Below are 27,442 nucleotides of genomic sequence, written 5' to 3'. Positions count from 1 at the left end.
ATCGTGTTGGATAGTATGCCTTTATTGTTATTATAGCGCAGGCACAGGGACACACAGTCTTAAAGTTTGTTAAATTGTGTGGTGGGGGAAATGCCCATCTCTTAAGAACTATTTAAACTAAACCCAGACTAACCTATTGCCTTTGTTTTTTTAATTTAGTTGAGGTCTTCCAAGACCTGTCATGGCCGCCATCACGATGTGTATAAGCTCTGATATCGGGTCAGGAGGACAAACACCTCCCGTAAATCTCAATCTGGCAATTGAAACACACACACGCACAACACCAGGTTATAGTCACCTCCGCACTCAACCAGCAACAAGTACAGAAATGGAACCGTTGAGGTTGCCAGGATCTTGGCGGTATTCCAACGCCTTCTTCCTCTGGAGGCTGCTAGATAGAAAAAAAAAATACAAAGAAAAGTCTTTAGGATGTACTCTTCTTCTACCCTTACACCATCTTCTGTCGGTAGCGCGTCCCTCTCACTCAACACTTGCTCTGTCTGCTGTGTTTTTCCAGCACGACTCTGATAGGAGTTTCTTGCGCCGGCTGGCGCAAGGAGTCTTAATTTGTCATCCGGCTCTACAGGTGAAACCCGAGAGTGCCGGGTAGCGGCGGAGGGGGCGGGGCATAAATAATACAAAAGGTTGACAGAGACGACAACGAGGGGCCGAGAGAAAGGATGAGACGTTGGGACGCTCAAGATAAAGCGCAAAAGGACAAGGCCGTGTTTTCCTCAGATGACATCACCGCATCAGGCCATGTAGTAAATCTGCCGTCATGTGCAATTTTTTCCCAGCCAGTTTCAATCAGAGTTGCATACAAAGTACTGTCCAAAAAGAAATAAATCATACTTATAAGAGCAAAGACAGTTAAAACAACGAATAATATAAAAACAATAAATACAGTCTCATGCTGAGTCGAAAGTCGAAGAGGAATAAAAAAAATGTGTCCTCCGGTGAGTTATGAAAACGCAAAGACGGAGTTATGTTCCCTCTTGCGAGCACCATTTGGGAGGCGAGCTTCAGCATTATGGACCAACTGTAGACGCTTGAAGGAGAACTGGCTGACTCCAAAACGAAGTTAATGATAAGCTAATGCTTAGCTAATGTTAAGCTAATGCTAAATTATCATGTTAGGTTAGCATGCTAAGCTAATGCTTATGCTAAGTTAATGCTAAGCTAATGCTAAACTTTAAACAAAACAACAATTAGCTTATCGGTTATCGACATAGGCACTCTAAATTATTGGTTTTTCGGTATTGGTTGAAAATAGTATTATTGTGCATCCCTAATAAAAACATTTCTAACTGCACTAAATACACAACTTCTATAATAATATTACTATACTACTACCACTATTACGAATAATTACTAGTTATGTAATTACTTTGTAATTTTAACATAGTTTTTTCCTTCAATTTCCCTCATAGACATTCAGCTTAGCATTCAGTTATTAGCATTCAGCTTAGTATTCAGCTATTAGCATTCAGCTTTCAGCATTCCCACGCAATTTCTCCAGAAATTGCACTTATTTTAGTTGTATAAAGATGTTTGTATATCGAGTAGAAGCTAAGTTTTAACCTGGGTCGTCAGCAGCATGTTTTTGCTAGTGCATTTTTTTTTTTTTACATCATAAAAAAAAAAAGAATCAATTAAGTTTTAAGAGTAATATAAGATTCATTTGAAATTGCATTAAAGTGTTTTTTGATCATATGATGGGTACATTTAAGGGCGACTATATTAAGATAGACTATTACAAAAATGTTTAGTTGTCCATTATTTGTACATTTTTGCAGATTAAAGGTTCATTGTATGTGACGTCTTCCCGCCGGGTATCGGTATCAGGGCAGACGACTCAGTTCCGACACATAGGCCCTCGAGAAGGATCGGTGTCAGGGCTGTGATTATGAGTGCCATCAACCAAATTATTCCTCAGGGGTCGGATTGCCAGATCTGTCCCGTGTCCTGGTGTCGGGTTGCCAGATAGTGATCTTTTGCTCCCCGAAGCGTAAGCCTATCTGATCATTACCAAGCGGCAAAGAGCACACACATCGGCTGGCGCGCCAGTTTGTGTCTTTTCCCCTTTTTTTTTACGATTTGGATCTATAATTGTACATGCCCGACTTTGAACGGGAATGAAAAGGTCCAATCAGAGAGGAAGCAAGGCGGGTGGTCTTCCAACACGGAGGAGGGGGCAATAGGGGGTGAATACAACAAAGAAGCACACTGATCAGGGTTCATCAAAGGCGTTCGCACACACACACACACACACACACACTGCTGCTATCTAGCGGTCCTGCATGACACCTACAAGCGGCTCTCCTGGTTGGTTGACACAACGGCTGGAAATGGCAAGGGAACCAATGATGCGATGCCACTGCGAATGCCAACGATAACATACGAAACATCGGTACCACGTTATCATATTGATGCTGGTGAACAATCTTTTCTCCATCCATCCATTTTCTTGACTGCTTATTCCTCACAAGGGTCGCGGGGGGTGCTGGAGCCTATCTCTGAACTCTGTTTTGGCATCGGCCTAAAAAAATCGGTCAGGCCCTAATTTTCATTTTAGAAAAGTGCAACATTTGTAGATTTACTTCTCTTGAGTTTTCAGTTTAAACATAATTATTATGCTGAAAAACCTCTACGATTGACTGGCGACCAGTTCAGGGTTTTGCACCCAAATACAGCTGGGATAGGCTCCAGTACGCCCACGCGAGCGTAAACTTAGCCAAAATTATAATTACAAAAAAAAAAAAAAAACGTTTTTCAAGTATCTCAAAGTAGGGTTTCAAGTCACTTTATTTCTTTACAGAGGAGCAGATAATATTCTTTGTGGGAACACTTTCTCATTACATACTCCCTCTGCACATGGCTATTATTATTAATTTTTTTTTATGACTAGCAAGGTTTTGCTGACTACATATGACCTTGAATTTGAAACAAGTGGGTTGACCTAAAAATATTTACAAAGCTAATCACGTTACTAAGATATGTAGTGATTATAGTCCAGTACTTTATGTAATGAAATTCATATTAGGTGCAAAATTGACATAAAATGTGCCTCCTATAAATGTTTGACAGTTGTGCATCGATACACTGTATCACAATTGACAACTCCGAACTTACGTCACAAACCAAAATGGCGGACTGGCTCGGTGAAGTAATGCGCTCCGCTCATTGAACAGCATTGGACTTTGGATTGGTGTAATTTGATTTGTGAGGATTATTTTGATTTCAAAATGCAATGAAATCTTTTACTGGTTTGTGTGTTAGTCACAAAACAAAAGCAATATAATACGCCATTTGTTGTCACCGTGTAAAGGAAAACATTTGATTTCCGTTGTATTGCGGACATATCAGAAATGCCCGGATGTTGGTAATTTTCCCTGAGCTGCTTTCCTCATCCACTTTGACACACGAATCAACAAACTTAGTAAGTTTCCTTTTTGTGTTATAATAAATTTAATAAGTGTCTTGAGTGGCAAAAGGATGAAAGAGAAAGTATGTTGACAGTCACGATAAGAAACATGAAAATTAGGTGAGAAGCTTCGGGAAACACCCCCTTTTTTTTTTGCTCACCTTTTTTTTTTTTTTTTTCTAGCGTCACTGGAGTTCCCACGTCACGTGACACCCGTCATCCCTCAGGGGTGTCGCCAAAGAATGCGGAAGTGCGGGAAAAAAAAGTGGGGAAAGCGAATGATTGGTTTTGCTCACCTAAATGGCGCAGGTGGCTTCGAATTTGCAGCTTCGACCGAGGGAGACTGGACGCTCCAAGTCGACCGGAAGTGGAGCAAATGAGGCAGAGAGAGAGAGAGAGAGATACGTTGCCACGGCCCAGCCGCAGGATGAATTTTTAACGACCGGCCATTCTTCGGTGGTGACCGCCCCGGCTGTGGGGGCTTGAGTTCCACACGCTCACACCGTAATGACGTGGACGCCGCGGGTGGCCCGTAACGACAAACATGGTAAGTATTTATAACTAAATTAAAGAAATAAGAATAGAATAAACTCAAATAATGGCAAATAAAAAAAAAAATAGAACACGTATTGACTGTTCCTGTGCGTTTAGGCCTCTTGGGGGCAGTGTGGTGCCATGCAGCCATTGCGTACACACAAGAAAGTTGCGATTCAATTTGAATTCTATTAAAATAACTTGTTTTTCACACAATGGGAAGAATTTGTGCCTTTGCGTAGTGTTATCTCATATCATGGGTATGTGTTCCCACAACATTGTTGTGAGGATATTCGTTAAAAACACTCCCGAAGTCGATGCTAACTTCTTGTTAGCATTTGCGAACTTCCTGTTAGCGCCAGGCTAGCGATGTTTTAAAAACGAAGCATGTTTAGTGTTTAAATATACAAGGGATGTAATTCTTAACGTTTTGTGTTTAGTTTTACAGTTAACTCCAACTGCGGTGTCATTATACAGCTTGAAGGACGCTTTTGGGATAAAAGAATAACATACGCTACACACTTGCTAGTTGCTAATGCTACGCAAGCAAAATGGGTGCATTCAGGGTACCTTCACAGCGTCGGAAAAACAAACATTCATATATGGAGTTTTTTTTTTTTTTAGTGAATAATGGAAGATAGGGTCTTAAAAAAAACAGCAAATAGGCCACTTTTTCTGTGAATAAGCAAGGTAAGTCAGCAAATTGTCAAATCCGAGTTTCACCTGACCAGTTACATGTCGGGCCAAATATGTTTAGTGCATTTCCAAACTGGCCTTTTCACCTCTGAAATTGCCTCGTCTAGCAAACAAAAAAACAAAACAAAAAAACGTCATGTTCCCCTCATTTATTTTCGCCTTTCTTCTCAGGCCGAGCCCGCGCACGATGGAAAAGTGTGTCAGGAGATGGCTTAAAGGGCTAAATGGAGCATAACAGATGAAGGTGAGGCGCGTTTGTTTCTCTCACCCCCACCCCAGTTACTCCCCATGTGGTCCCCCCGCGGGCCGCCAGGGGGAGCCCGCCTGCAGAACAAACAGCAGCCGACTTTGCTCATCATCCTCATCAACATCATCATCATCATCTCTGGTTCGTCTCCGCAAGCCAGTCGACCTTGCTCCCCACCACGCGCACGCGCACTAGCTCGCCTGCTTTTTTGATCATACAAGTCCAGAGGTTCTGCATCCCAGTGCCACACGTCATTGGATTTTTTTTTTTCCCTCGCTTGCTCCTTTTTTTTTTTTTTTTTTTCTCCTCTAGAACATTTTGGCAACATTTGGGCTATTTTTAGCAGCGTTTCCTGGAGTGACATAGATAGGTTTTTAACCAATAGGACACGTTTGCAGGTTTTTTTTGGTGCAAGTGTCGAGTTTTTTTTTTTTTTTTGGTGCAGTTGCGATTGTGTAGCTCAGGGGACATCAGATCTAAATCAAAGTCTTTTCTTCAGGAAAAAAAAAAATACAAAAAATAAATAAATACAAAATGCTTGATTCCGACTTCTGTTGAGTAAGTGGCAATGGGGGAAAAAATGGAAAGAGAAAAATGACAACAGGTATAATCAAAATAGATGATTAAAAAAAAATGACAATATTTGATGAAAGTTACAAACTATTAATGGGAAAAAATGTTAGAAATAATTGTTAAATAAATAAAATAAGAAATGCAATTATTGGGATAGTAAAAATAGTAATGAAAAACCAAAATATAAATAAACAATTAAAAAAAGAATGGTAAGAACATTTGGAAAAACAAAAATATGAAAATAAACAGAAATAGACTTACAAAATCAGCATATTCGTAAAAAAAAGATTATTAATACTGTATTAATTTTTGAGTTGTTTAAATGTATACATTTGCACAATTTTTTTAAATTTTTAAAGTAACTAATACATTTTGTTAATTATAGTGTTTCAAAGAATTTAACTTGTCTAAATATTTTGTGTGTTTTTTTTTATGTTTAAACATTTTTTTTGTACCAAATTAAATAAATAAATGATCATCCTACTGCACAGTGCACATGTTGCTCTCCAACTTCAAGTTTTTGCCAACACAAATAAATAAATAAAGAAATACATATTATTATAAATTCTCTTTGGTCCAAAAGGAACTTGCATAATATAATTAAATCTGATGTAACGTTTTCAAGGACGACGTGAAATGATCAAATCCTTCATCATTATTAAAGTTTTTTTGATAACAGGTGGCAGTAAGAGTTAAACATCAAAGGGCCAAAACATGCCTTATGAAATCAAACTGCACAAAAAAAAAAAACTAGCCACCAGAGGGTGCTAGAACTGCACAAATGGAAATCAACCTGACTTTTTTTTTTTTTTTTTTTTTTTTTTTTTTTTTTTTTTTAAAGATGTGCTGCTTTTAATATCGTGACATGACCACGACGAATATTGTCAGTTTGAATATCACGATATTGCCGTCAACGTTACATCCCTGGCCCCCCCACACAAAGTTATTAGATGCAAATATGTCAAATGTGGGACACGAAGCAGCAGTAAAGAGTAGCGCGCTATCCCGGGAACGTCCTCCGACTGCCTTGCATGTGTGGATTATACAGTAGCGGAGGGCCCGCGTCTTTGATGTGAAGATGATATTGTGTCTCCTGCTGCAAATAGAACATTGAAAATCCCACACACGCATGCACGCACGCAGGCTGGCGGGCGGGTGGGCGGGCATGCAGGGGCCTTTTACCGCAGCCGCTTTTGGCACATCCACTTGCTGACTTTTTTTTTTATTTTGTATTTTTTCAAGCGCGGCTTCAGGCGTCGGTGTCAGGCGGGCCGAGACCCGTCCGCCTATCGCCCACTTGCGCCGCTCGCTCTCCGAGCAGCTGGTCCCGCTGCCGTCGCCCGCCCACTCCGTCGGCGCGATGAAGCCGACGTCGGTGATCCGTGCGACCGATCTGTCGCCCGAGGATGCCTCCGCCGCCGTCGTTCTCGCCTCGCCGGGCGCTGCCAGTTCTGCAACCTCACGATAGTCTCCAGTAAAAAGGGGAGATTCGCAAATGCGCCGAAAAAAAAAACAAAAAAAAACCATCCTGCAATTTACAACCGCTTGAATCGAATGACATATGAGGGGGAAAATTGAGGAAAAAGTAATATGTGACAAAAATAGGTCGTGCGAACATGAATTTGGAGAACATGATTTTTAAAATGCCTTGAAAAAATGTTCACTTCTGGCTGACTTAAATTATTCGATTTATGTGCAGCATCACAGCTAAATGCTGCTTCACCATGTTTGCTGCGAACTCTGGGCTACACTAATTGACCCGAGTTTGCAGATCTTAGATTAAAAAAAAAATAAAAAATCCAATGCACCCCCACTCTAAACTAGGTGTGAGACGATATATCGATATTGTCTCCCGATAGATTATCGATACATCTATGCAAGTATCGCCATATTTGTAGTACACATACAGCCACTATAACGGCTCCATTGTTCATGACTTATTGAGCAATTACTTGGTGGCCACTAGGGGGAGCACCTAATTAGCGTGGCTGGGAAATGGGCGGAAGTCTTCAAGCGAAGAAGACCCATGAGCTTAGTTTTTTTTATTTTATATATATATATATATATATATATATATATATAACTTTTATCATTATTATTATTAGGTTATGAATTATTTTTTTAATTTTTATTATTTATTGTATTATTTTATTTATTATTAGATATTTATATTATTATTATTATTATTAGATTATGATTAGTTTTATCATGGATTTATTACCTGACCGATATATCGATCATCGCGGCATCGTCATATCGTGAGATAATTGTTATCGCAAGCCTTGTATCACATATATCGTACTGTCGGGTAGCGAGAGGTTCCCTATTTTCAAACTCTGTCCCTGCTTTGAAAATTTTGAACCTCAAATATTCTTGCTTTAATCCCCAGTTACCTTGTGAAACTCAAAGTAACCCTGGCTTGAAACCTTGATTTAAGACTGGCTTGAAGGTCTAACCTTGGCTTGAAACTCTCATTTGAAGCCCTAACCTTGGCTGGATAACCTCATTTCAAACCCTATCCCTGGCTTGAAACTCAAATCAGAACCTCTAAAAACCCTGCTTTAAACCCCGACCCCAGTTACCTTGAAACTCGAAGTAACCTGGCTTTGAAACCTTCATTTGAAACCCTAACCTTGGCTGAAAAGTGAAAACCCGAATTTGAAACTCTTAACAATGGATTGAAACCCAACCCTGTCTCGAAAACTTATTTGAACCCCTAAAAACCCTGACCCCGGTTTGAAAGCCCATTTCGGAGCCTTAATCCTCGTTTGAGAGCACTTGAAAAGTGGTGATGTAATCCAACTTGTCCCCAGTCGGCGGCTCGAGGGCGCACCTAAAAATACAGCGCAAATGGGCGAAAGCGTTCGGCGCCGAGTGTCCGGCGGACGCTGAAAAAAAAAAAAACCCGACTAATGCTTCAATCATACAAGCGCAGTCAAAGCCTCGATGAATGTTGCATGCGGAGGCCACGGGGGCCCCGCTCCCTTTCATCGACATCTTTCTTTCACCGAACATATTTAATGCACCCTCTGGCTGCGCTGGTATAGAAGGACCATCAAAAAAAAAACAACAACAACAACAACAACATGGCCTCCAGATGAGCTATTTTGAATTGTTCAGTGGCCTGCGCCAATTAGCTGCAGCCTGCCGCCACCGCCGCTGCTTGCAACTTTTGCCACGCTCCAACGCACCCACCTAACAAGTCACCGGGCGGACGGCTGTGGCCGGCGTCAACTCGCAAAATCAATTTGAAGCCCTAACCTGAGCTTCAAAATGAAGTCGTTTAAAAAAACAAAACAAAAAAAACATGCCTAGTCTAAACATGGAATAATGTTTGTATTGGTCAAATAGGAATCAAGCAGTCATTTTTTTCTTCAACCCTAACCTATCCTTGAAACCCTAATATAAAATCCAAACACTGTTTTGAATCCCTGCTTTCAAATCCCATTGCTGACTGGAAACCCTGACACTAGTTTAAAATGGTAACCCCGGCTTGAAACCCCAACACTGCCTTGAGTCCCTACCTTGAAATGCCAATCCTGGTTTGAAATTCGAACCCGAGTTTAAAACACTCATGGTTGAAACCATTACATTAATTTGAATTAAAAAAAACAACTACAATTTGAAATCCCACATTAGAACCCTAATCAAGGCTTGAAACCCTAACACTAATTTGAAACCGTAATGCAGGTTTTAAACCCCAATTTAGAACCTCAACCTAGGCTTGAAACCCTAATATAAATCCCTAACACTGTCTTGAGACCTTACTTTGAAATGCCAATCCTGATATAAAACCGTAACCCTAAACTAAAGTAACGTTGGCTTAAAATCATGAATTGAAACCCTACCCTTAGTTTGATGCATCAAACCCCACTGTAAACCTTAGCCTAGGCATGAAAGCCCAGTTTGGAACCCTAACCCTGTTTTGAATACCACTTTGAAATGCCAATCCTGGCTTCAAACCCTAACACTAGTTTAAAAGTGTAAGCCAGGCTTGAAACCCTAACACTGTCTTGAATCTTTACCCATTAATAACTTGAAACACTGACTTGGTCATTTCAACCTCGACGTTTTTCTTGAAGCCTTAATTTGAAACCCTACCACATCATGCCAGGTCACCCACTCGCTCAGCGGCTCCCCCTGTGGGTGAAGGAAGAGCGAGTGATAAATGGCAAGCGAAACGAAAGGTACGCTGACTGACGCGGTGATTCACTTCCTGCGTCTAAATAAAACCCGGCGCGCTGACTGAGCGCACGGAAGCGAGCGAGCGAGCGAGCGAGGGCGTGCGGGCACGAGGGGGATTCGCGAGCGCGGCCCACCGACGCCGTCCGCACTTTCCACTTGCACAACGCCGCGAGTGATTCAGGCTTTTCGTGTCTCATAAATCCTAGTTTAAAACCCTAACACCAGCTTGAAACTCACCTTTAAAACTCCAACCCTGGCTTGAAACCCTAATATGGAACGTTTGACCTTGGTTAAATCTCTAAGTCAGTCTTGAAACCCTAACTTGAAGAAACTGGAACCCTGGGCCTGAAACTCTTAACTTTAAACCCCAACTCTAGTTTGATACCTTAAGTTAGGCTTGAAACCCTGCTTTGAAAACCTGAACTTGGCCTCAAACTTTAATATGAAATCCTTAATACAGCTTTAAAAACCCTAACAAGTTCTTGAAAACATAGATTGTCCAAGGACCAAAAAAATTTATATATTTTTTTAGACCAATTCCAATATTTGGCAGAATAAAATAAAGGAACTACTTTTTTTTAATTATTATTATTATTTCTTCTGATGAGGGTTTTATGCAGCCGATTCCGATACCGATCATCCATGACTTAGATCGGCTCGATACCGAATCCGATGCCGATCATATGGATTGCAATTTATCCATTTATCTTTTCAATTTTAGTGCTGCTCACTCACAATTATTTTAATAACCGATTAACTCATTTGCTCCCAAAAACGTATAAATACGTTCCATTCTAAATATTACCATTCTCCCAAAGACGTATTTATACGTTTTAAATTTTTTTTTATTTTTTATTTTTTTTTTAAACGCTAGATACAGAAGGCTTTGATGCAGCCTCTGAACTGAAGAGCATGTAATGGCAATGTAGTTATTATAAAAACGGCCAGCAGGTGGCATCAGAGTATGCAACAAGCTCTTTTTGTCAGTGTTTTCACCAAGAATGTGAATTTTGATGAAAGCTAGCTATATTCTAATGCTAATTACTGCGAAATGGAAATGGTTAGAAATATCCTTTTTTTTTCCTGATGACAGAAGAGACTCTAATCTTTCTTTTGGTAGGTTCCATGTTTTCATAGCAAAAGAACAGAATTTTCTGTGGGCCTTTGTAAGATTAGTCCAAATCCAGTAAAACAGTCAGGAGTGAAAAAAACCAAACAAAAACTTAAATCAATAATGCCTAAATTTGAAGTCTAATTGTGACTTCAAACCCGGATTTTCTAAACCTGACTTGAAATCCTAATCCAAGCTTTCTCTCAACCCTAATTTGAAACCCTAACGCTAACTTCTCACCTCCCTCGTCTCCCTCTCGCGCATGAAGAACATTTCTCTTTCACGCCGTAATCCAAATCTGCACTTTTTTTTTTTTTTTTTTTTCCTGGAGTTGCACCCTCCGTTCCTGTTGTCATGGAAACGAGTCTCGCTATCAGCTTGGTCCTGGGTGTTTTTTTTTGTTTTTTTTAGCTTTCCCTGGTGCGCTCATCTACGAGTGGGACGCTAGCCCGTAACTGGGATTGCTCTGCTGCCTTCACAAAAAAAAAAAAAAAAAAAGTGGTGACACTGATAAAGTAGTTACCATGGCAACCAGAAATTGCCCACATCATTTTTATTTTTTTTATTTTTTTTGTCAGAGGCCTTGTGTAATGGTTTTCTCTCCTCTCTAATCTATTTATGTACATTCATATTTATCAGTTTGTGCACTGGCTGCCTGGCACTCGTTTTTCTTTTCTTTTTTTTCATATCGCCGCCTTTGATTTCGTCTTTTCATTTCCGCCGCTATGCTAGCAACACGTCGTTAGCGGCGCCAGCCTTTTTTTTTGTCTTGGCTAATTATGCAACAAAAGGAAAACTAGTTGATTGTTAGCGCGACATAGCGCACCGCGATAATGGCTTTTTTTTTTCTTTTCTTTTTTCCCGCACAGATTTTCCATAATCACACACTCGTTGGAGCGATTAGCGGCGGCGGCCGGCTCACTTTTTGTGTGTAGCTGCGTCTGATTTTGTGTTTGGATATGTGTGGGTGTGGTTTTACGGTGGGCGGGACCTTTTTGACTCAGTAAGGAGCAAGTTTAGTTTAGTTCACTAAAACTAACGAAAAAACTAAAACTAAAATTCAAAAAACAATTTTGTTAACGAAATAAAACGAAAATGCTTTTTTTTAAAAAAAACGAAAACTAACTGAGGCTACATTTTACGTTTAAAAAATGAAAACAAACTATTAATGTGTCACACAGAAGTGACGTCATCCGGCAGCAGCCAATAGAAAAGCACCTTCAGGTGACATCACTCCCATGGTGTTATTTGTAAATAATACAAGTAATAAACATTATTTTTAAAAACTAAAACTAATAATGAAACTAACTAAAACAAAATTAAAACTAAGCATTTATTAAATAAATAACAAAACCACCCTGAAAATGAATTAAAAATAATAATAATAAAAAATTCTTACTGCTGAAAATGTTTCAAGTATCCCAATAAACTTGAAGCTCGTTTTCAATATGCAACGAGTAATTAGCATTGCTTTTTTTTTTTTTTTTTTTTTTTTTTTTTTTAAGCGGCAATTTCTCAAACATTCTTTTAGAAGAATATCTAACATTTATTGAGAAGTAAGTTGTTTTTTTTGTTTTGTTTTTGTTTCAGTGGAATCTGGCATCCTTGTTTGGCGGAGCTCGTCACATTTTTTTTTTTTTTAAAAGTGCTCTTGTTTACAAACGTCAAGTGCTCCTTCCACAACAAGTGTTCATCACGTATCTCCTCTTTTCTTGTCTGCCCCATGATGACTTTCTTCTCCTTCCGGATTGGCCGAGCAAGCATTTTTTTTTCTGTCAAGGTCACGTATAGCCTGGCGCGGCTTTTATAAGCAGAAAACCAAACCTTCATTGCAAGAATATCGAAGAGCAGCTTTGCAATATTGCTCCACCGGGGCTCTTGTTTTTTTTTTTTGCTTGGCAAAACGGACCTGGTGTCGCATCTGCACTGCAGGCTCGTTTTTTTTGTTGTTTTTTTTTTTTGACAACAATCAAAGACAAAAAAAAAAAACAAAAAAAAAAAAAGTCAAATCGTTTCTGTTTGGAGTTTATTTATTTTTTTCCTCCAAAGAAAAGCGCACTCGTTCGTTCCTCTTTCATGTTGACGTTACGCAAGCGTCAGTTTCCTTTCGTCCCAGCCTGGCGGGCTCCCGCGGGTGGGGGGGCGTCAACAGGTGGAGAATGTTATCCTCGGGATGTGAGGAGATGACGAGGAAAAGGCCAATGAGCCCCGCAGTCTCCTTTTTTTTTTGTTTTTTTTTAATGCTTATAGCCCGATTCGAGCCGACGTGACCCGAGTGCACGCCATCTGTCTGCGTCGGGACGACAAGGCGACTCTCTCGCTCTCTCTCTAGAGAGACACGAGGGGAGGTGGGGGGGGGGCTCCCCGAGGACCCCCCCCCTTCACACGCGCATACCCCCCCCCCCCCCCAGCTGCAGTTTTGATGGGCTAATTACGTCTAATTGAGGCTCATGCGCGCGGCTCACAAGCCTCTCCAGTACCCCCCCCCCCCCCCCCCCCCCCTCCCCCATCTCGCTCCCGCTTTAACGAGCAAAAGCCACTGACGGGGAACATGACACATCATCGGGCTCGTTTGCGCGAGCGCGCGCGTGCGCGTGAGTGAAGGCGCGAGCGAGCGGCTGAGCGGATATTGAAATGTTCTTCAGTCTTGTGCATGCGCACTGAGCGGGACCGATGCTGCTGTTGTGTGTGTGTGACGGTGGTGACGCGTGAATAACGCATGCGCGCGTAGCGTGCACGCGCACAAGTGCGGGCGTATACCCGCCACCCACATGTGTACACGCACATTCAAATGAATTAGTCATTCGGCCTCGGAAATCATCAGCTGATCGTAGCTCTTGTAAAATCGGCATAAATCGGCCAATTTTTCCCCTCCGATGGATCCCAATTACCGTTTTCCCCAGGGAAGAAGAAAAATATATTGTGCATGCCCCCCCCCCCCCTTGCATATCAGCTAATACTCTTTGCAAATTCAATGAGAGCTGAGAGCGCCACTGACACCTACTGTAGTGGATGTGCAATTACACTTTATTCTATTATGGTACAAATAAAATAAATATGTTCTTTGAGGGCACATGTGAAGGTAGGGAAGCGCTTTATTACCATATTTTACCATATAGAAAGCATTTTTTAAATGTAAATTTTCCAGGAAAAACATTATTTTTAAAATGTCAAAACTTTTTTTTTTTAACAGTAAAATCTTGGATTAAGTACATTTTGTAATTGTAAAATCAACAGTGTCAATGCAAATTTTTACCGTAAATGTAGAAAATGTGTTACCGGAATTCATCGGTACGTTTTTGGCAACCACAGCTGCCGGTATTTTACCGTATAAACAGCGTTTTTCTTTTTACAGTGCATGCTTAACTCATTTGCTCCCAAAGACGTATTTCTACCTTTTTCTTTTTTATTTTATGCTAAAACATACAGAAGGCTTTGATGCAGCCGCTGAACTGAAGAGAATTGCTTGAAGCAATGGTAGTTGTTACAAAACCGGCCAGCAGGTGGCAGCAGAGTATAAGAGATCAACCATGTTGCAAAAAGCTCTTTTCCGCACTGTTTTCAACAGATTTGTGAATAATGATGAAACTCAACTATATTCTAATGCTAATTGCTGCAAAACGGAAACAGAAGTCTAATAGTTTTTTTTTCCTGACTCTAATCTTTCTTTTGGTAGATTCCATTTTTTTTTCTTCATAGCAATAGAACACAATTGTCTGGGCGTAGGAGCGAAGGGAGTTGCTTCAGTCAAAATGGCTGGAAGTGAATGAGTTAAAGTGCGAACCCTAACCCCAAGTAAGACTTTTTTTTTCTTTTTTTGACTATTTCCATCAAAAAATGATGTTTAAATATCGATTCGGCCGCATATTGTATCGATACGAGAATTGCGCGTTGTAATATCGCGATAAATCTCCGAATCGCTTTTTAAAAGGCGGCAGAGAAAAAAACACGACTGACTTTTTTTTCTTTTTTTTTTTCTTTTTTTTTTTCTTTTTTTTTTTCTGACAAGCGCACGAGTCGGATTCTCCCGGCGGAATTATATTGCCGCGTGTCATTTTCCCGTCATGCACTTGCTAAATAGACATCTGATAATATTTTATAAACGGAAGATGAAGTCAGCGACTGTGCGCAACCCCCCCACCAAACCGCACCAAACCCCACCCCGTCCCAGCATGCATCCTGCTCTCATTCAGGCCCCGGCGTCCTTATGTTTAATTAACCAGTCTGCTGCTGTGGAAGTGCCGTCAGCCAGCGGTGCATGCGTGGGCGAACCGAGACACTCCGAGCGCGGGGAACGTTTCCGGCCGCGTCTCCACTCGCCAACTACCAACTTGGGTGAGCTCGCTTTTTTTTGGTTTTTTTTGTTTTGTATGTTTTTTGTCCCTGTGAGGATTACATACGTACGTATCAATATATGTGCGTGTGTGACGGAATCTCCCCTCCACGCACACACGCTCTCGAGTCTCCAAGAATCCACGCGGAGGAGGACAGAAGAAGAAGAGGAGGAGGAGGAGGAGGAGGAGGAGGAGGAGGAGTTGGAGGAGGCTGTCCACAGGCTCTCACACTGCGGAACGCGCGCGCGGAGCTGCCGATCCCGAATAATCGGCCGATCCCTCCACCGCCTGCACTCCGCGGACGTTTGACTCCATCGGGAGCAGGAGGGAATCGGCACCTGAGCTCCGGTCCGGTCCGGTCCGGTCCGGTCCGGGAGGGTGTCCACGGCCGGCGGGCGGGTGGGTGGGGGGATTTGGGTCTTCTTCACGGACAACGACAGGTGGATTAATCCCAGCGTGCTGCTTCTCCTTTTCTGGCTGGAGGTGATCCTGGTGCGTGCGCGCGTGCGTGCGTGCGTGCGTGGTTTTCCACCCCGACTTGTTTCCCACGGATGGAGGTGCAATTGATGGATTAATTTGACGTGCTGGGGGTGGAGGTGGGGAGACTCACCCCTTGGAGGGCAACCCGAATGGAGTAACAGGCTGCAATGTCATCTCCGCCCGGCCGCCTGGAGAGATGTGTCACGGGAATGGGGTGAGTGGCGTGCATGCAGGCTTTTGCTTGGGAATCCTTGTTTGCTTTTTTTGTGTTTTTTTTTGTTTTTTGCACGGAGCTCTGCTTGTGGTTTGGAATGGGGATGCATCGGAGGGGAAAGTGGATCACAACCTGCTGCGTGTTACCGGAGCGAGGGGAGGCGTCATTTTCCCCGCAACTCTCTCTCTCTCTCTCTCTCTCTCTCTCTTTTTTTTTTTTTTTTTTTTTTTTTTTTTCCCACGCACACTTTTTAATTCAACTCCGATGCTGACGCGCGCGCACGCGCTGTTAAATATTGCTAATGAATCACGCTGCCGTGCCTGCCTGGCAGGATTCAACAAGTCGCTGCATGCGGTGCACGCGCGCCGCCACCACCACCACAACAGTGACAACAAGCACATACGCTCGTCACTCGGAGTGTGACGATATATCGATATCGAGATAGATCGTCATACTTTTGTCTCCCGATAGATTATCGATACGCCGACGTAAGTATGGCGATATTTGTAGTTCATATATAGCCACTAGAACGGCTCCGTTGTTCATGACTTGTTGAGCAATTATTTGGCGGGCCACTAGGGGGAGGGCCTCATGAGAGTGGCGGTGAAATCGACGCAAGTCTTCGGGCGAAGAAGACTCATGAGCTTAGTTTTTCTTCTTCTTATTCTTTTTTAATAATAATTTAATTTTAGATGATAATAATAATAATAATAATAATAATAATTTATTATTATTATTATTATTATTATTATTATATTATTATTTTCTTTATAATTTATATATATTATATATATTCATATATGTTATATATTTGATTTTTAATTATATTTTTATTACATTATGAATTCTGTATTTATTATTATTATTATTATATACATATTTATATACGACTTATATATTATATATTTATATTTATTTTATTATAATATAATTATTATGATTTTTTTTTTACATTTTTATCATTATTTATTTATTCAACAATTTACTGGCAACCAGTTCAGGGTGTCCCCCACCTGTCCGAAGCCAGCTGGGATAGGCTCCAGCACCCCCTGCAGCCCTTGTGAGGAGTAAGCGGTTTAGAAAATGGATGGATGGATTTATTATTTATTTTTATATATTTATTAATTTTATTTTTTATTATTTATTTATATTATTGTTATCATTGTTATTATTATTATTTTATGGTTAGTTTTAGTGTAGATTATCGTTGGATTTATTACCTGAGCAATATATTGATAATTGTGGTATCGTCACGTCGCGAGAGAATCGTTATCGTGAACCGTATCGTATCGTCAGGTAGCCAGATGTTCCCCACACCTGTACTCATCCCACACGCGCGCGTGTACGTTTGTGTATGATTGGCAGATCAAGTTGAAACACTTTGGCACCAGGAGGAGGCGGAAAGAAGACGAGGACGAGGAGGACAAGGAGCCGGAGAAGAGGCGCGATGGCCGGCCGCGACGACGGCGGCGGCGACGCGCGGCTCAGGGAAGCGGCCACGGCGGCGGCGCGCGCGGAGCCGCGGGACCGAGGCGCAAAACGCGCCTTGTGACAGCCAAGGTAAGAAAAAAGAGAAAATAAAAGAAAAGACGAGACGAGCAATAGATGGGCGCGCGCACGCGCGCGTGTGCCGCCGCCGCCGCCGCCGCCGCCGCCGCCGCAGCCTGTTGTTGAGGCGCCTGACGCTTGGCGGCGCTGTTGCATCGCCCGGCTGGCGCAATCACATGGTGACGCTCGTGATGATGCTGACGAGAGAGGCCATGCAAATGCGCTCTCAAATTACACTTTGAATACGGTCACGTTTTATAGACACACCCGCATCTTCTCCCTCGCTCTCTCTCGCACTTGCATGGAAGTCAAGCAGCCTCCTCATTCTCCATCAGGCGTATCGTTTCAGCTGTGTTCAGTGTGTGCGCATGTGTGTATAAAATGCACTCTTTCATCGACTCGATCGGACTAAAAAGGGAGAAGAGAAGACTGACTTTTTATAACTGCCCTTACTTTAATAGAAAACATGAAGCTTAATATCGACATGCCAATAAAAGGGAAATATATGAGGAATGGCTCGTATGGGGACCCTGTTTGTGTGTGTGTGTGTGTGTGTGTGTGTGTGTGTGTGTGTGCGCACACACACACACACACACACACAACCCAAAAAAAAAGAGGAAAAAAAGAGAGGGCATCTCCGGCCTCTGTGGGGCACGACTGAGTGGAATGTACTGACAATCTTCATTAATATAAATAACTTGTGCAAAAAAAAAAAAAAAAAACGCTGCAGTCAGTTCACTCAGTATGCATGTAAATGTGAGTGGGTTTCCCCCCCCCCCCCCCAGATTTAACTACCATTGTGGGGACGGACTTGAAATTGTGGGGGACATTTTGGTGCCCCCACTACAAGTTCAGATCTCTTTTTGAGAGACAAGACTTTGTTTTCGAGTTTAGGTTTGAATTGGCTTATGGTTGAGGGTAGGCAATCTTTTTTTCTTTTTTCTTTTTTGGGGTCCTTGATACTTTTTTTTCCTTTTTTTTTATTTTTTTTATTTTTGCTGCGTCCTTTTACGTTCTATTTTAAATATTACCATACTCCCAAAGATGTAATTCTACGTTTTGGCTTTGATGCAACCTCTGAACTGAAGAGAACGCTTGAAGCAATGGTAGTTATTACAAAAACGGCCAGCAGATGGCAGCAGAGTATAAGAGATCAAAAAGCTCCCCCCCCCCCCCCCCCCACTATTTTAAACAGATTTGTGAATAATGATGAAACTTAACCATGTTCTAATGCTAATTGATGCAAAATGGAAACCGCTAGAAATACACTTTTTTTTTTTTCCCTGATGAAAGAAGAGACTTTAATCTTTCTTGTTTTGATATCAATAGGACACAATATGCAAAATGAGTCCAAATCCAGTAAAACAGCGAAAATGTCCTGGAAGTGAACGAGTTAAAGACGTGCATGGAATTTCATGGCGATGGCTGAAACGATGCTAATTTGCTGTAAAAGTCCGAGCGGCGAAAAAGCAGGCCACATCACGCAGGGCGAGCGAGCGAGCGAGCGAGAGAGGAAGTCTGTGACGAGATGTGATGCGAGTGCATCGGAAAGGCCCCGTTTTAGGCCGGAGCGTGACACGAGCGGCGCCGAGGTGACGCCGAGTCGCCCCGAGCTGCTCGTCAGTCGTACCTGATCCGCCGCTGCCGTCGCGGTTGAGCCGAGCGGGTTCGGCGTTCGGCGTTCGGCATTCGGCATTCGGCGGCGTCTCCTCGCCTCGCCTCGCCTCCGTTTATAACCCACCTAATCCGTTCCGTTAAACGCCGCTCGCTCGTTCGCTCTCTTTTTGCAGCGCTCGCGCCGTCTTCTTCTTGTGCTGGGTTATAAAAAGATGACCCACTTGGGATTTTCCGACACATAAAACCTGGTCACGTCGACCGTCTGCGCTCCCCGACTGCCATGTTTTCTCAAGCGCTTGATGGGGGATGCAGACTACTTCAACAGTTGAAAGCTCTCCGATTCGCAAATCGCTCAGTTCTAGCAAACTCGCGATCTCTAACAAGATAACAAATGGCGATCAAAAACATAATCAACCCGACTAACTAACTGACCAACCAGCAATGGTGAAAGCTTAACCAAGCAGCGAAACAAACGGAAGCAGTCGACGACAAAAACGATTTGACCGATTGGACCCAACCAACTGTCTTGATTGCTAACAAAATAACATGAGATTACCAATAGTAAAAACTGACTGATTGATTGATTTGTTCAAATGAAATGCGTATTAGCTGACTAACCAGTGAACTAACCATCATAACCAAACTATCATCTCTAACATGCCACGATCAGAACGTAAACAAATCAACTAACTTGGGAGTGTTCTGTGATACAAACATAACTGATCATAACTAACTAACTATGCATAATTTGAAAAACCTCATTTAAAACTAGTATAGAATCCCGAGACCCTAATTTGCAACCCTCACCCGTAATTTGAAACCATAACCCTACTTTGAAAACTTAATCTTAGCCTGAAGCCCTACTACGAAGAAACCTTAATCCTTGCTGTTCATAGTTGTAGCTTTAAACCATCATTTGAAACCATACCCAAAGCTTGTGAAGCCCCAGGCTTCACTTGAAACCCTGATCCTATCTTGACACCTTAATTTGAAACCCTAAGCCTTATTTAAAACACTGCCTTCAAACCCCAAACAAGGCTTGAAACCCTAATTTAAAACTCCGAGCATTCTAGGAAACCCCCAACTTAAAACCCTAACTCTAGCTTTAAACCATCATTTGAAACCATACCCAAAGCTTGTGAAACCCCAGTCTTCACTTGAAACCCCAATCCTGACACCTTAATTTGAAACCCTAACCCTGGTTTTATACTCTAATGTGAAACCAGATTCAAATCTTGCAGCTCTACTATGAAACTCTGATTTGTTTGAAATCCTACCTCTTTTAAAACCCTAATTTGAAGCCCTGATCTTAGCTAGAAACCCTCACCCAGGCTTGAAATGCAAATTTCAAACTGCAAACCTTGTTAAAAACCCAACTTGAATCCCTAACCTTGACTCGAAAATGGGAAGTTCCTTCTAAACAAAAGCAGGCATTGAAGTCCTGGAAGCAAACAAAAACAAAAAAAAGGTCCTGGAAGCCTTCCCGCCTTGCCAGATGCGAGTTATTGTTTGAAGGTGACACGTTTTCTCCTTCCGAGTGTTCGAGTGTTTCTTTTCCACTTGTAGCGTTAGCGTGCGCAGCCGTCCGTCCGTCCGTCCGGCCGGCCGCCGGCCGTCAGCTGGCCACCGAGCGGGTGAAAAGGAAGAAGCGGACGAGCGACTTGAAAGTCAAATTCAAATTCCGGAACATCTGCGGCCCCGCCCCCTCGAGTCAGGCCGCTTGTGCCTCCGACTGGTTCCGCCAAAAAACGACGCCGCCTCGTCGCGCCGGCGACATCATTCCGGACCGCCGGGCCCCACAAAATGTTTGGGGGGTTTTGTGAGTCGGATGCAAGCTGGGTCCCCCTGCTGGAGGGGGGCCGGCGTGACAAGGAGGAAATGTGACGTCAAGCCTTTGGGAGATTCCCTCATCCGATCGCCTCATTGCGTCATGTCTGGTGGAGACGCGTTCGCATTGCGACATGGATTGAAAGCCCGACCCTGCTTTGGAATTCACATTTGAAATCTTCTCGCTGACCTTGTCACATCAATGCTGACTTGAAAACCGTAACCCTTTTTTTTAAAACCCCAAACCTGGCTTGGAACCAGATTGTGAAACACTCGTCTCTAACTGTTTTTGAAACTCCAACCCTGATCCTATATTTAAAACCCTTCTTTTAAAACCGGTTTTTGTGTATGTTTTTTTAAGGTGACCCTGGCTTGAAACGTTTCTTTTAAAACCCTGTTTTTTTTCCCCCAGACTTAAAACCCAACTTTGTACCCCTAAACCTGGCTTGAAACCGTACTTTGAAACCCAAATGCTTAATTGAAAACTCGAATTTGAAACCCCAATCCAAACTTGAAACCTTACGTTGAAACTGTAACCTTGTTTTAAAACCTGTGACAAATGTTGAAACCCTAATTTGACCCCTTGAAACCCTTCTTTTTTGTTATTTTTTTACAGTGACCCTGGCTTAAAACCCTACCTTTTATTTCCCCCCTAACCCAGACTTTGACATGAAACCATATTTTGAAACCCAAGTGCTTAATTGTAAAACGCTAACCCTTTTTTTGAAATCCCAATCCAGACTTGAAACCTTACTTTGAAACTGCAACCTCGGTTTAAAATCTGTGCCAAATGTTTAAACCCCAATTTGAAGCCGTGACCCTATCTTAAAACCCAAACTGTTTCCCCCCCCCCCCCAAACCAGATTTAAAACCCAACTTTTTATCCCTAACCCTGTCTTGAAACCATACTTTGAAACCCAAATGCTTCATGAATTGAAACCCAAACCCATTTTTAAAATCCCAAACCAGACTTGAATCTCACTTTTTTGAAGCTGTAACCTTGGTTGAAAATGTTGAAACCCCCTGAAGTCTGGACTTTGAAACCCTAATTTGAAAGCCGTACCAGCTGTCGCCGCGATCCCCCGACGCTCGCCGCCGTAACGACGTGGCCGTACCGCCTCCTCCTCGCCGGTCTCGGCGGCGTCGTATAATTGCGTTTCTCCGGCAAAACGCAAGATTTCCCAGCAAATGTCAACATCTGTCGGCGGCATCTGGAAAGCCAGACCGACCGACGAGCCACGTTTAGCCGCCAGGATGCGAATTCTCTCGCGGCTCGTCAGCGCCGCCACAAACACCTTCGGCGTCGAGGAATATTAACGCCGCGGCTTGGTGTGGATTTACGCCATCTGTCATCCATTTTGAAAGCAAAGGCAAGCTCAATATTGATACGCGGCGGCCATTGTGGAGGAAGGCGCAGATGCGCCTGGCGCTAACGTCCAAGATGTTTTTCGCGTGTCCCTGACTCGATTTTTTTATTTTTTATTTTATTTTTCAAAGAGCTTGATTTCACTTGATTAGTGCCGCATGTAGCAGCGACACTGATAGCTTCCCCCTCCTGCTTGTAGCTCAGAGTGGTCCCATTAGTGATCCTGCCCCTGGGCAAAACATAACCGAGACCATAAATGAACAAACCAAAAAAAAACACAAATGAATTAACTGGTCCAGAAGTAGGCAGACAAAAGCGATACTATGAGAAACACGTAGTGGTTGAAAAGTCCAAAGAGGTCACTAACTAACTAACTAACTAACTAACTCATACTCAACATAATGCAAAATGGACAAACAGGCGAATAAACAATTGTTTTACTTTCTAGTTTCGATCTTACTAAAAAAAAACAAAAAAAACAAAAAAACAAGTGACTTGGTTGCTAAAGAATGTTATCCAAAACTAACTAACCTTGGTCAAAGAATGTGTAAACTAACCTAACTTAAATACCAAATACGTGTAAAAAAAAACCAAAACATATGAGCTGGCAAACTTTCAACTAACTAACTAACTAACTAGCATAATACAAAATTGACCAATAGGCGAGTAAACAATTATTTAACTCTGTATTTTTTTTCTCTATGAAACAAGTGACGAGGTAATTAACAATGACCAAAGAATGTTAACAAAAACAAACCGACTAACCTTTGTCAAAGAATGTGTGAACTAACACAACGTAAATATGAAATATGTGTCCGCCTATTAGCTAACTAACTAACTGACTGACGGACTGATGAAAACCAAATAAATATGAAATATGAATAAATATGTATAATAGTAATAATACAAAGAGGTGGACCTGACAATGCTTGACAAGACACACAAGGACAACAATGCAAAAGACAGATCATGACGGGTTTGAAACCCGACTTTACAACCCTAACCATGTCTTAAAACACATATTTTGAAATATTAACCATAGCTTGAAACCCTAACTTGTAGTTTTAACCAGTTTTTCCACCTTAAACCCCCAATTGAAACAACTGCGCTGCCTTAAAACCCAAATTTTGAAGACTTAACCCTGTCTTGAAAACCCAAATTTGCTACCCTAACCCTCTATTTCCCATTTGTTGACACATCGGTCAACGTCATTCTTCACAGTCAAGAATGTTTTCCGGGGATGTTTTGTACTTCCGTGACGTCCTGCAGTTCTGAGGACATCGGTCAGAAGTCGGCGTTGGTGCTGGACACGCCGCAGCTTTTCCCATCAGCCAATCAAATGACCGCCTGAGCGCCTGCCTGCCTTCAACACGGAAGGTAAATAAAAAAAGAAATCAAACGTTGTCCTGAGGGAGAAGTGGCGCCATCTCAATTTGAACCATCTCTGGCGGCCGTGTCAACAAAACACGCTTGACAGTCTGTCCGGCTCTCATCAGGGACGACGTCCGCTCTCCCTCTCCGCCGATTGGCTTAGAGCAGGTCACGTGACCGCCGCCGCCGCCGGGTCGGCCTTCAATTTGAGGTCCTCTCATGTCAGGAAAGCAGAACAAATATTTCATGACTGTACTTGAGTATTTCATTTTCTAACATTATACATTTGACTTACTTTCTACTCCTTTTTTAATGTGTCCAAATAGGCTCGTTATGTATTTCAAACTCAAAATGCTTTACCACGAATATGACGCAACATTTGTGGAGAAGCAAGATAAAAATGTTTTCTGCTCACAATGTAAAAGAGGAGAAACACATTTGGTTTGGGGTTTTTTTTCCATCGTGCCAAGTTGCCAAAACATTTTATAGTACTGACAGTAAAAAAAAAAATGAATTTCTGCTTTTGTACTTGAGTACATTTAAGTGTATTTAAACGTAGAAGGCCAAAACATCCCTAATGAAACTAAACTAGCAACTAGAGGGTGCTAGAACTGCACAAATGGAAATCAACCTGACTTTTTTTTTTTAACAGATGTGTTCTTGAACATGATGACGACGATATTGTGGCAGTTTTAATATTACGATATTTTCCCTTATCGTTACATCCCTACTGTTAATTGACACGTAGCGCCAAACAAATGGAACAATCAGGAGGCGGATTCACGGTGAAAGGTTAAAAAAAACCAATAATAAATTAAGTTATAATTTAACATTAATACAACGGCTGTAACGTTCCAACAATAATGCTAACGCGACTGCTAACGAAAACTGGCTAACTTACTAGCTCATAGCATGGAGCCGTCCGTAGTAGCCACTGTAATTGAAGTGAATGTGAAGTTGTTTTCCATCAAAAAGAGGAGAGAAAATTTGATGTGAAATAATTTTAGATCTGAAAAGGTTCAATATAATCTGCTGACAAAACAAACAAACAAAAAAACAGACAGCAGTAAAAATGGTTGTCGATTAAAACGACAATTTTTGCTGACTAAAACTAGATGAATAAAATGACGTTTTCTTGGACTAAAATAAAAACTAAAAAGCTAGATTTATAGTCGACTGAAAATGGACTCAATAAAAAATGGGATGAGGTTGACTAACTGATTAAAAACTAACAAGCGTGACTGAAATTGTACGAAAACTGAGACTAAATTTAAAAAATGTCAGACAAAATGGACACTATCCCTTACTAAGGAAGAACTGGAGCTCAGACTCGCACCAAAAAATCCACATTCAAGTTTGAAATCCATCCTTGTTTTATTGTTAGCTAGTTAGCCAGCGCTAAGCTAACCTTAGCATCCAGGTTAGCACACTTGTTTATGCTAGGACGTTGTCAGATTGGGCTTTATTGACTGATTACTTCATGTTCATTAGCTGGCTAGCGCATGCTAACAAAGAGATGATGTTGTGACCCCCCCCACCCGCACACGTACGTGCGCCACACGTGTGGCGTTCCCGTGACACTAGCGCACGCGACAATTATGCTAGGTATATTTGTTTTTAACATCTCAATTTGAGTTGCCACTGATTTGTGAACAGCCCATTCAAAAAAAAAAAAAAAAAAAAAAAAGAGACCAAGGCATCACTGTACTTGTACCTCAATATGAGCACGTTTGCCAACATCTTGTCTGCTTCCCAAATGCTATTAGCGGCTAGCAAGATTTGTGACCGCTTACAAGGAGAATGATGTGACCGCCAGTAATAATCTAAACTCCTCCCCCCACCTTCCACCTTGTTGTGTTGTTCAAATCACGACCACGGTAATCTCGAGTGGATAAATAACACGCATAAAACTCTCTACGGCGGAATCAATAAAGGTGCGCCTAACGGACCTTTGACGAAGTGCCTCACAGGTGAGCGGGCAAGCGCTGTAAACAGCCGGTGAGGATCGATAGCGGTTTAAAAGAAGAAGAAGAAGAAGAAGGTTCCGGCGCCACGCAGGATGTCGTCGACGTTGGTCTCGTTAAGCGCGTCCGTATCTTTGCCTGCTGATTTGCGTTCCATATTTAAAGATGTTTACAAGGCGGAATGAGAAGTGACAAGCGCGCTCGTGTTCTACATGAAGTCGCTACCGGATGCCGACAACATCAACTGACAACGTTTCTGCCAAAGCAAGGGGGAGGGAAAATGAGGTTTTGGAGGCGGGGTTAAGGGAGTCGATCGAATGGATTAGGCTTTGAAACAAGGATTAGGGTTTGTAAGGAGGGTTTCCAGACCGGATTAAGGTTTTATCCCAGATTTGGGTTTAATCAAAGTTTAGTGAGCTTTTGAAGTGAGGTTAAGGTTTTCAAACCAGTTTCAAAGACTTGGTTAAGGTTTCAAATTAGGGTCTCCAACCATGGTTAGGGTTGGATTTCCAGGTTTCAAGAGTTAAGGATACCAAATTAGGGCTCAGAGACAAGGTTGGGGTTTAAATTTTAGTGTTTCAAGATGAAGATTTAAATGAACTCATTCACGCCCAGCAAATTTTCACTGAAGCAATCCCAAAATCCGTCAAAATCCAGTAAAACAGCCGGCTGTTTTACTGGATTTTGACGGATTTTGCAAGGTCCGCAGAATATTATGTTCTATTGCTATAAAAACATGGAACCCACCAAAAGAAACAGAGTCTCTTATTTTAATCAGGAAAAAAAATAAGTGTATTTGTATCGGTTTCCGTTTTGCAGCAATTAGCATTAGCATATAGCTAAGTTTCAACATGATTCACGAACCTGTTGAAAACAAAAGAGCTTGTTGCAACATGTCCTGGCTGGTCTCTTATACTCTGCTGCCATTTACTGGCCGTTTTTTGTAATAACTACCATTGCTTTAAGCAACCTCTTCATGTCAGAAGCTGCATCAAAGCCTTCTGTATGCTCTCTCGCATTAAAAAAACAAACATCAAAACGTATAGGTAGGTTTTTGGGAGCGAATGACAAATTATTAAAAGCGTGTATACACGTTTTTGGGTTTCAATGAGTTAAGGTTTCAACCAATAATGAAGGCTCCACTTTTAGTTTCAGGTCAGGTTTAGGATCTTAAACCATGTTTAAGGTTTCAATTTAGAGTTCCAAGCCATGGTTAGGGTTTCAAATACCTGTGAACTGATCTTTTCATTTGAAGAGTCATTGAGATAAATAAAAAAAAAAAATAATAATAATATTGTGGCGTCATCCATCATGTGAGGTGTTCTCACAGCTGTGACAGGTCGCTGTGTTTCTGCCATATGCCACATCTGGACAGCGAGCATTTCAAGCCGCCGGCCGAATAAATGATAGTTTAAACAAAAAAAAATATAATATTAATTTATTTTTAGCAGGCACATGTTGCGCCAACTGCTAGCCTAGCATGTGGCATACAAATGATCAACCTTTCTCCTTCGCCCGAGGCCAAAGTTGACAGTCAATTTGGATGAAAAATGAAGTCGAATCGGATTTGTGATGAGACGCCGACCGGCCGCTTTCATCTGCGAAAAGTCACGCCGATTAGCTCCAAGCTTTTAAAAATTAATAAGTGCTCCCTTGCTATAATGCGGCTCACTTTTCATGACCTCGCCCTTTCCCCAGATTTGTTCTTTTTTTTTTTTTTACTGCAATTGTGCATGCATTTTCTTTTTCACTTATTTGCCGAGAAACAACTCCCACATAATACTTACGATTTACACCGCTCAAATTTCAACTTGCTTCAATTTATGTTTTATTTATTTTTTTAATAAAGACTTAGACTTGACTTTATTGATCCCTTTGGGAAATTTACATTTCCAGCAGCAATAAGAACAGATAATATAATAAAATTAAAAAAAAATTCAATCAATCAATA

General features: G+C 41.7%; 1 protein-coding gene across 2 annotated transcripts in view; it reads left to right on the top strand.

Moving 5' to 3' along the window:
- The first annotated feature begins 3,603 nt into the window (after positions 1–3,603).
- The window catches only part of grin2ab (glutamate receptor, ionotropic, N-methyl D-aspartate 2A, b), a 111,732-nt gene continuing 87,893 nt past the window's right edge, over positions 3,604–27,442 (top strand). The window contains exons 1-3 of one of the 2 annotated variants that reach the window (XM_077523696.1): positions 3,604–3,971; positions 4,826–4,898; positions 17,164–17,358. In XM_077523696.1, the coding sequence (XP_077379822.1) occupies positions 4,893–4,898; positions 17,164–17,358 (201 nt within the window). In that variant the 5' untranslated portion in view covers positions 3,604–3,971; positions 4,826–4,892. Of the gene's footprint in view, positions 3,972–4,825; positions 4,899–15,534; positions 15,799–17,163; positions 17,359–27,442 lie in introns of those variants that run through there. The other variant, XM_077523694.1, reaches the window with a different exon arrangement.

Source organism: Festucalex cinctus, chromosome 6, assembly GCF_051991245.1.
Source record: "Festucalex cinctus isolate MCC-2025b chromosome 6, RoL_Fcin_1.0, whole genome shotgun sequence".
NCBI classification, from domain to species: Eukaryota; Metazoa; Chordata; class Actinopteri; order Syngnathiformes; family Syngnathidae; genus Festucalex; species Festucalex cinctus.
The sequence above is the reverse complement of the archived record's forward strand: the minus strand, read 5'-3'. Positions and strand labels throughout refer to the sequence as shown.